The sequence below is a fragment of the Triticum dicoccoides genome, chromosome 7A, assembly GCF_002162155.2.
Source record: "Triticum dicoccoides isolate Atlit2015 ecotype Zavitan chromosome 7A, WEW_v2.0, whole genome shotgun sequence".
Lineage (NCBI taxonomy): Eukaryota > Viridiplantae > Streptophyta > Magnoliopsida > Poales > Poaceae > Triticum > Triticum dicoccoides.
In genome coordinates, this window is record NC_041392.1 from 234326590 (window position 1) to 234335970 (window position 9381).

Sequence of the window (9381 nt, forward strand, 5' to 3'; positions counted from 1 at the left end):
TGATCATACGTGGAAAAAACCAGTTAGAGGGGTAGTTAAAATAAATGTTGATGCCTCCTTTTGTGCTGAAAATTTATCTGGAGCTACAGGTGCTGTTGCTCGCGATGACAGAGGTGATTTTATTGCAGCAGCTAATTGGTTCATACCACATGTTAATAATGTTGATGCAGCTGAAATAATTGCAGTTTGAAATGGAATGATTTTCGCAGAAAGGATTGGGTGTAATTCACTGATTATTGAATCTGATAGTACGGTTGCAGTGGAAGCCTTTAATCAACAAGAAACATACTTTGGTCCTGAGGCAGCTATCATCAGGGAGTGTAAGCAAATGGAGTTGGAATTTGCAAAGACTTTCTTCGTGCATTGTTTTCGTGAAGCGAATGAGGTAGCAGATAGCTTAGCTAGAAATTCTCTTACCATTAGATCTTCGGGATTTTGGGATAGTTCTATCCCGGACTTTATTTCTCTTCTTTTTGTAAATGACTTGTCTATTATGTGAGGAATAAAGTCTATCCGCTGTCAAAAAAAAAACATGCCGCGGCCGGTGGTTTATTCCATGCCAGCCCACTTTGCCAGGTTTTCACCAACGGAAAGACAACATCCATCCATTCCATGTACGAAGCCCAACCAGAAGTGTAAACCGACTTGACCCCACCCGATCTCAAAAAACAAAACCCGATCTAAAAAAAAAAGACTTACCCCAGGCCGGAAACAAGTCGCCACGCCGTTCCCCGGCCGACCTCGCTTCGCCCCGACCACCGCAGGGCCATGGAGCCGAACGCCACCGTTGAGGCCGACGCCGAGGACGACTACATGGGGGACCTGTCCCACTTCCTCCCGCCAAGCCCGCCCTCTCCCTCCAGGAGCCTCGGGGTCCGGAAGCAACCCCCCAAGCCGGCTCCGCCGGCGCGAGGGCACGCGAAGCGCGCCAAGAGGCTACCGTGGAAGGAGCGCCGGCGGCAGGAGCGCGAGAGGAGCCAGAGAGAGGAGGACGCCCGCACCTTGGCCGGGATGGCGGAGGCCATCCCGGAGAGCAACGTTGGGTTCAAGATGTTGAAGCAGATGGGATACGACCCGGCAGCCCGCGGCGCCGGCGCCGAGCCGGTTGGAATCGAGATCCGCCGCTCTCGGGCCGGACTCGGGGCGGAGCCAGATGCTTCTGTGGCGCCGCTGCCGCAGCCATCGGAACCCAAGACGCGGGAGGAGGAAGAAAGGGAGAGGAAGCGGGAGGAGGAGATGGTGGTGGAGCTGAGGTCGAGGAAGAGCACGCAATGGAAGGGACGGAGGTTGGTGTGGGACTACCGCAAGGCTGAGGCGGCGCTCGCGCAGCTGGAGAACAGGGAGGTGGAGCCACCGGCCCCCGATGGGGAGGAGAAGGAGAAGGGAGAAGATGAAGAGGAAGAGGTGATCACTGAAGAGGTAGCCGTTTCTCACTGCTCTGATACTCTTACTTCTGCACCGTTCTTTGTTCTGTAATTCTGTTGGTCAAATTTAGGATTGCAAGCTCAGTATCAGGTTCGGACTTACATGTTCAAAGATGTGCTAATTACTGCCAATTTTTCGTACAAAAATGGAATTAAGTGAAGTAGATGAGAAAAACATTCCAATGGTTAGGATTGTGTATGAGATTGTGATTTGGATAGAACACCGTAATTGTTGTCCGTAATTGTTGTAGGTTTAATGGATTTGTCATATACCAGATATAATTCAGTAATATATGCTGGATTCATGATTCAGAATCTAGCCACATCCTACTGCATTTACCACAACACACTGATCATGAGTTCATGACAATTGATAATTGTGACAACGTGCTTATTTGTCCAATATTTGGTTGTTCATACATGTTTCCACAATTATCCCTTGAACTCATGATCATTGTGTTGTTACAAATGCACTAGCAAGTGGCTCGGCTCTGAAAGTAAAAAAAAAAAGGGAGCCCGGTGAACGTAGCTCCCGCTTGCACATGGTCCGGGGAAGGGTCCGACCACTTTGGGTCTATAGTACGCAGCCTTTCCCTACATTTCTGCAAGAGGCTCTGAAAGTAAATCCTACTTATTTTTTTATTTATCATTATTTCGTTGCCATTTGTTCTTTTCTGCATTTCCTTTTGCCCAAGGTATCATTTTGTAAGTGTTGCTGAAGGAACTGGATTGACATGTCGTTTATGTCTGCAGGGTTTACAAACCATATTGGATAAGCTGCGTGTTCAACACCACTATTGCCTTTACTGTGGATGCAAGGTCAGTTTTATTCTGGACACAAGCCAACTATCTGCAGAAGGCAGAGCATTCATACCTGATTCCCCATCTTGTAAATAACATTGCTTCTTTGGAAGATCACAGTAGAAAATCCGTGTTTTATTATATACTCCCTCATTAACTTGAGATAAGACGTTTATTGACACTGTCATAGTGTCAAAAAACATCTTATATTAACTTAGAGAGGGAGTAGATCTCTAGTGTTGCCAGTGCATTTCTCCACCCTTTTACTGCATTACAACCAGATAGATACTGCAATTCTCATATTTTACTCTATCTATTTTCATTAGAAATGTAGGGAAAGGCTGCGTACTATAGACCCAAAGTGGTCGGACCCTTCCCTGGACCCTGCGCAAGCGGGAGCTACATGCACCAGGTTGCCCTTTTATTTTCATTTTCCGAATTATAAATGCATTTAGACATTGTGTGTTTGTTGTGGCATCTTCCATGCTTTTAAAATATGGTTGTCTTGGCTGTTTTCTCAGTTTGAATCAGCAGGAGCACTGGCAAATGAATGCCCTGGGCCTAATGAAGATGATCACTGATCCACTCTGTCAATGGTGACAAGGGCACTGTCCTTCCCACTGCAGGTGATGATTCTATGAGCAATTCAATCTGTATTCAGTAATGATTGGCATTACCGCATTGGATTCTTCACATACTGGATTACAAACTTGCCGTTTTGTTTTGCCTCTATCATGCAGATTATGGTAAATGTGACATTTGGGATATTCTTGATTAGTTGACTGTGTACGGTTAACCTTAGTCCTTAACACAATCACTGGTTCATAGCCAACTGGAGAAACTGAGCTCCAGCATGTTAGTGGAAACAATATATTCTTAACTACTATTATGTGTATTAGTTCTGTATGAAATGTCTCAACATGTGAAATCTTTTTGGGTCAGTTTGAAATTACAGAGATGGAATGGGAAGCTTCAAGGAGTTCGCATATTGTGTGAACTGCTTCATTTAGAGCTCAAGTTATGTCTCTGACATGTCCAGAACTCCGAATGAAGTTACCGCGGCCAAAAGACAGTAGTGTGTTAAGCTGTGAAGAAACGAGTTGAATTCAGCTAGCGGTAATGTAAGAAGAATTGCACTAGACGTTTCCCATTCCTGCTTTCTAATCGAGGGACTATTCATCACTCATCAACTGAACTGTTGAAGTTAGAGTCGTGGGAAGGCTGACACTGTTCATCTCTTTGTTCCAGCCAATGCCGGAATCTGTGTACAGTGCAATTACATTTGTGTCGATCTTTCATGTGGACAAGCGATCCATTTATGATCACTGTTTGTTGATCACGGGCCAACATGTGGCACAAGATTTGTCAGTGTGAGCTCAATTATTATGTCATCATGATGGCTGCATCATCCCACCCTTGCCCTACCTCTGGCAATTATTTGTTCTCCTTTCTAAAGTGGGCTCCCTAATTTTGTTCAGACCTAAAGTCAGTCTTTGGAAACATCAAAGGTTTCAGCTTTACCATCAAACAAAATCAACAAGATCACAAGATCTGGATCAGCATCCCAGCAAATGGTGACTGGAAAAAAGAGGAGATGCTTGGAACACATTCTCCTTGGCAGTCTCTGTCACATGAAAGCAGGTGCTGATGTTTTGGAGAGAATATACCAGAGTTGTCACCAGTCACCACTAATGTGTTCTTTTGGAGTAAAGAAGCTACCGCATTGCTTGATCTCACTTTCTCACCTCGGCCAGCCCATCAACAAGACACCACCGGTGCTGAGAGCATGCTGCAAAGCCACGCTGTGTGCTTGTGGTCTCTTAACTTTGCATGCATAAACAAGAACAGATTCCTGGCAATGCAGGATTAACAAGGGAATAATACGCCGAGTCAAAGTCCTCGGCAAGCATACCGATACTTGAAATTCATGGAGGTTTACATCACATGGGCGCAAATAGTTTGGAGTTTTCATGGACATTATGCATAAGGAAGAAATCAGTCGCCTGCCACTTCGGAGCCCTTCCTTCCCATACCGGTGACCAGAAGGGAAAAATGAACGGCAGACAGGGGCTTCTTCAGTTCCATGCTTCCCTGCGCAGACTTAGGGTAACGTAGTTGGAATGGCCCCTACAGGGACCAGTTGGACGAGCTGCCGGGGTGGTCGAACGCGCCGCCACTGCTGCCGTGATCGCCGCCGCGTGGCCCAGGCGCCGGCCTGTTCCCCTGCAGGGCGAGCTCGAGCTCGCCTGAGAAGTGGCCGTGCTGGCTAGAGCCTGCTGGGTGGTGCACCTCGTGGAGCTGGACGTCATGTGGCAGCTGCTGATGCGGCGCGTTCCGGCCGCCTTCATGGCCCCGGGAGCCACCCCAGGGGCTCGCCGGCGGCGGCATGTAGTTACTCGCCATGATGGAGGGTGACACTCCCACAGGGTGGCCATCGAAGCCCGCGGACCGGTGGTCGTGGCTGGCACCGTGGGGGGTGTTGTCCCATGGCTGAGTTGACAGAAGAGAGAGAGCACAGCTGGAGTCGGCGGCGACCCCTGCGAGACACCCACCTGGAGGGAGCTCTGGGCCGGGGAAGCCGCCGTGGCTGCTGTATGCATGGTGGTGGCCGTATCCCGTGCCTGCACCTGTGTGAGGACGCAGGTCTAGGTTGCCTTGCCACTGGATTTCACCAGGCATCCGGTAGCCTGGTCGAGCCCCCGGCCAGGCATCCCGCACGCTGCTCGGAACTCTTGGGTACGAGAAATCCAGCAGGTAGCTTCTGAACCTGCCGGGTTCTTCTGCACCAAGAACCACAAGAGCAAATCAGCAAATGCAACTGGACCAATAGTGATCGGTGAGAGCAAGTTTGGCAAATCAGCAGCTGCTGCTCACCAAAGGATGCAGCGAGTCGCCCGTAGCGTGTTGCGAGAGGGCCGGGGGGTGCCTTCCTCCGGCGTTCGTTGTGGCCTGCGAGGCGTCTGCGGCAGCTGCGTTTTCCTTGATCGAATTCAGGCAACTGGTGGAACCTGAGAAATTCGAGCAGAGAATTAGTGGTACAACCCTCATTCAGGCAACTGGTGCAACCCTCCTCAACTGAATTTACCTGAGAGGTATGATGAGTGATGACCGAATAAAAGTTATGGGATCCAAATCTCACAGGGTCTCATTGTATATGATCAAACAAAACAAAAATCAAGTTGATGCAATACACGATGGGTACTACTAACGGTACTAAAAATTTCAGTAGAGTTTGGAATACAAATTTATTAACAAAGATATAGCAAAGCTGCTCAAGTACTACATGCTCCCTATATATATTAGCATATCTTGGGAACAAACAAGCATAATGGAAAACAACAGGTCTGGTCAAAAGGGCGTGGTAATGCCAAGAATGTCTCTCTTCTTAATATAGCAGTACTGAGCATCCCATTAAGCAACATTATCTTAACGGCCTTCATAATCACACCCCGTACGTGGAAAAACAAGCCCCGGAAAAGAAACGGAGAAAGGAACCGTACATGTGTAAAGAAGATTGTAATCATTCATACAGATGTGAGATGTCTGGCTTAACACAATCAATAATGCACCTCACCAAGGTGCAAGGGGCAAAGGGATTGTCCATCAAGTGTGGAGGGAGATATCATTTTAGCTTAAGCTTTTCTGATTATGCCTCTCGTCAGAGACACGCTGGACATTAGCACAACTCAGACATTCATAAGTTTCGTAAAAGAACTAGAGCCAGAGAACATAAGTCATTTCGCTTATAAACTACTCCCTCCGTTCCTAAATACTCCATCCTTTCCGAATTACTCGTCGCAGAAATGGATGTATCTAGATGTATTTTAGTTCTAGATACATCAATTTCAGCGACGAGTAATTTGGAACAGAGGGAGTATTTGTCTTTTTAGAGACTTCAAATGGACTACCACATACGGATGTATATAGACATATTTTAGAGTGTAGATTCATTCATTTTGCTCCGTATGTAGTCACTTGTTGAAATCTCTAGAAAGAAAAATATTAGGAACAGAGGGAGTATAGAACTTATTATGAAAACAAGTAGGGCTGAATGTTGTTGATGTAGTTCACTGTAAGCGTGACTGTAACGTTGCTGCACATGTTTTAGCAGCGCATGGTGTTGGCATGGGGAATGGCTGCATAGAGATATGGCTAGGCCATTTTCCTGCATTTGTCTCTGACATTGTAATTGGCGAGATGCCAGGTACAATATTGTAATGCATTACTTGTGTTTTCCTTTCAAAAAAAAACATGGCAATGGGTTGTTAGTGAATGAAAAATTACGGAATGATTGGTAACTGCCCTTTCAACTGGCAAACTGAAATCTAATGTACTGTACATATTTTTTGAATGTGTCTATCTAAACTGAACATTTCTCATCAATATGGGGAAATGTACTTTGGTTCCTGGGTGTATATACAACTCATATGAGAAAAAAATTAATATGTAAATAAAAGTCAAAAAAGTTTTGAAGCTTTTTAGAGTAAACTTGACTTTCTTTTGCACCAGTATGTAAATTTTCATGAATAAAAAACCAGCGTTGACTTCAGGGCATTTTTTTGGCTATTATAGATCACTATTCACACTATTTTGGCTGGAAAATTTGTTTTTTTTTTCAAAAGAAGTCAATGGGGTTTTTCTTTTTATGATTTTTTTACAAGTACAGTGGAAGATTAAGTTTATTTCAAACATATTTTCAGTATCTATATTCAACCAGTTCTTTTCCCCTCCTTCCCGTTGTTCACACCATGAGCGCACCAACATCCCGAGCATACACAGTACTGTGCAATAAGAGGGGGGCAAAAAAATAAATCCAAAATAGTTAATCAATGTGTATGCTTTGTTTTTTCAGTTAAAGTGATGGTAATTAATAACACAATTAAACAATTTGAGCCACAAGCCATTCGCCCATTTACAAAGAAATTTTCAACAAAGGAAATACAAAGAAGTTGAATAGCACATATAAACATCTGTAACCCCTAAAAAAACATATAAACATCTGTAATGCAGTCTTTGGGTTTTCTAACCTAGGTAAAACCGGAAATAGTTTACAGAAAGTTACATGTCGCGTAGAAAGTCAGCTATCTAAAGAGAGAAGTGTCATGGTGCTCGCATTTATTTCAGGATTTCCGACAATGCGCAGTCTCTAGAAGATGCTCATAGGGATTGGGTCTGCGGGTGTATTCATAAGATGGGTGTATGCGCATATATATGAGCGTGGTCTGTACCGTGTTAAAAAAACTAAAGAGAGAAGCTTGCCCCTCACAAAAAGAAAAGGAGCTTGAGTTGAACCGAATATGGACTAACCTACCAACCTATGACGACGCAGAATGCTACTCCCTCCGTCCGGGAATACTTGTCATCAAAATGAATAAAAGGGGATGTATCTAGATGTATTTTAGTTCTAGATACATCATTTTTTGTCCATGTTGATGACAAGTATTTTCGGACGGAGGGAGTACAATGGAAGATCGTTATTTCTCACTGTTCCTGATTTGATTTGACCATTTTTAGAACTAATTATACGAAATGGATAGTTTTTGGACTACCACGAATCGGCTACTAGTAAACAACCAAGTACTAGTATAGTAGATAAGCTAGCTAGAGGAATCTTATGCAAAGCAACCGGAAGGCAGGGATGTCACATCACTGAAAACATATCAATCAGTCTACCAACTTAAGAACTATCATCAGCACACTCAAATATAGAATACAAAGTATAGTAAGCTGCTACAAGCAATGGCCGTAATAATAAGTAAAAAAAGTCGCTAACACCCAACCCAATGAAAGAAGCTTGTGAAACTAATTAGACGCAAAGCAATTGACAGAAGCGGAAGGCCCCACCAAGCTAAGTTTGTCACAATGATACTACTACTGGAGTACTACTATACCTATTAATACTTGGGCTACAGTTGACCTAATGTGGACAGAAGGAAACCTTGAACAAGAAGCCAATAAAAAATGGCTAGGAATAAAACATGTATTACTACTAGAGAATACGTCAAGAAATTGGCGGGGAGAAGACAGAAGAGAAACGCGGCGAGAGAGGAGGCGGAGGTGGGAGGAGAAATGGTGACCTGCTGCACTGCTGGCAGAAGCGCTGCTCGAGGCCGGCGACGACGACGCGGGGCTCCTTGGTGTGCATGGAGCACACCTTGTGGCGGCAGTGGTATTGCTTGGCGCCGCTCAGATCCACGCCGCACCCCTCCACCTGGCACCGCGGCGGCGCGGAGCCGGACGCTCCCCCGGCGGCCACGGCCTTCCCCTTCCTCCCGCCGCCCGCGGGCGGCTTGGACGAGGACGCATTGACGCCGCCACTGCCACCGCCGGGGCCCGTGCTGTCCTCGAAGTAGATCTTCTTGCCGAACTTGAGCCCGTGGCGCTGCTGGTCGTCCCCGCCCCCTCCGCCGCTCCCGTCGCCGCCGCCGCAGCCGCCGCTGCCAATCTCCATTGCGGCGCCTGTCGTCGGCCCTAGCTAGCTCGTGGTGCGCTGGCGATGCTGGTCGTGGAAGTGGAGGTGGAACACTGCTCTTGCCTGCTTGCTGGCCCCCCTCTCCTCTCCTCTCTCGAGGGAGAGAGGGGAAAGAGGGAGAGTGGCGACGACGGGGGGAAACACACGCACACACACGAGTGACCAGGCTTCGCCCTTCAAATTAAAACCCCCGTCTCTCTCTCTCTCTCCCTCCCTCCTGACCCGTTGGTGCGACAGCCTAGTGTGGGTCTCTCCCTCTCTCTCTCAACTTGTCATGGTAGCTATAGTCACCACTCACCAGCACCTTTTGCTTTGCTCCCTCTAGGGCCTCCGCCTCAGGTCCTCGTCAGTCGACGAGTGATGCTCGGGATGCGCCTCTTGCCATGCTGGGTTAAACGGCTGCGCGCGGTGCGTGGGGGTTGGGTTTTGTGGACGCGGATCCTCTGCCGTGCGGCAGGGTGCCATTCGGCGATTGACAGGTGGGCTCGCTGTGAATCAGCCCCACATGCTAGTGTCCCCAACGGCGTGTAACGTACGTTAGGGGAGCTGCTTCCGGGTTTTGTATGCCCGTGCATGCCGGGGAGAAGTACGTATGGTGAAAAGGCTGTGCCCCCCTGCCTATTCATGCCATCTTTGGCATTGGCTGCGTCGCCTGCCTCCACTTATCAAATCACGCAGGGCCGA

At 47.1% G+C, this 9381-nt stretch overlaps 2 protein-coding genes across 8 annotated transcripts; one reads left to right on the forward strand and one right to left on the reverse strand.

The window, feature by feature from the left end:
- The first annotated feature begins 661 nt into the window (after positions 1-661).
- On the forward strand, positions 662-3954 carry LOC119330350 (G patch domain-containing protein 11-like). Of its 6 annotated transcripts, none has more exons than XR_005160056.1 (6): positions 664-1419; positions 2178-2243; positions 2560-2637; positions 2747-2851; positions 2966-3346; positions 3474-3954. XR_005160056.1 is itself a non-coding variant. In XM_037603457.1 (5 exons), the coding sequence occupies exons 1-4, from the start codon at positions 769-771 to the stop codon at positions 2804-2806; spliced, it is 855 nt and encodes a 284-aa protein (XP_037459354.1). In that variant the 5' UTR covers positions 662-768; the 3' UTR covers positions 2807-2851; positions 3168-3954. The 6 variants fall into 6 exon arrangements, 3 of the variants coding, with proteins under 3 accessions (XP_037459354.1, XP_037459353.1, XP_037459356.1); XR_005160057.1 differs by having other exon boundaries at positions 2966-3341; XR_005160058.1 differs by having other exon boundaries at positions 2966-3080; positions 3168-3954.
- A 106-nt stretch (positions 3955-4060) lies between these two features.
- Positions 4061-8989, reverse strand: LOC119330348 (squamosa promoter-binding-like protein 17). 2 transcript variants are annotated; one of them, XM_037603455.1, is made up of 3 exons: positions 8303-8989; positions 5100-5233; positions 4061-5002 (listed from the first exon to the last, which is right to left on the reverse strand). In XM_037603455.1, the coding sequence occupies exons 1-3, from the start codon at positions 8674-8676 to the stop codon at positions 4353-4355; spliced, it is 1158 nt and encodes a 385-aa protein (XP_037459352.1). In that variant the 5' UTR covers positions 8677-8989; the 3' UTR covers positions 4061-4352. The 2 variants fall into 2 exon arrangements, with proteins under 2 accessions (XP_037459352.1, XP_037459351.1); XM_037603454.1 differs by having other exon boundaries at positions 4104-5005; positions 8303-8983.
- Positions 8990-9381: the final 392 nt, after the last annotated feature.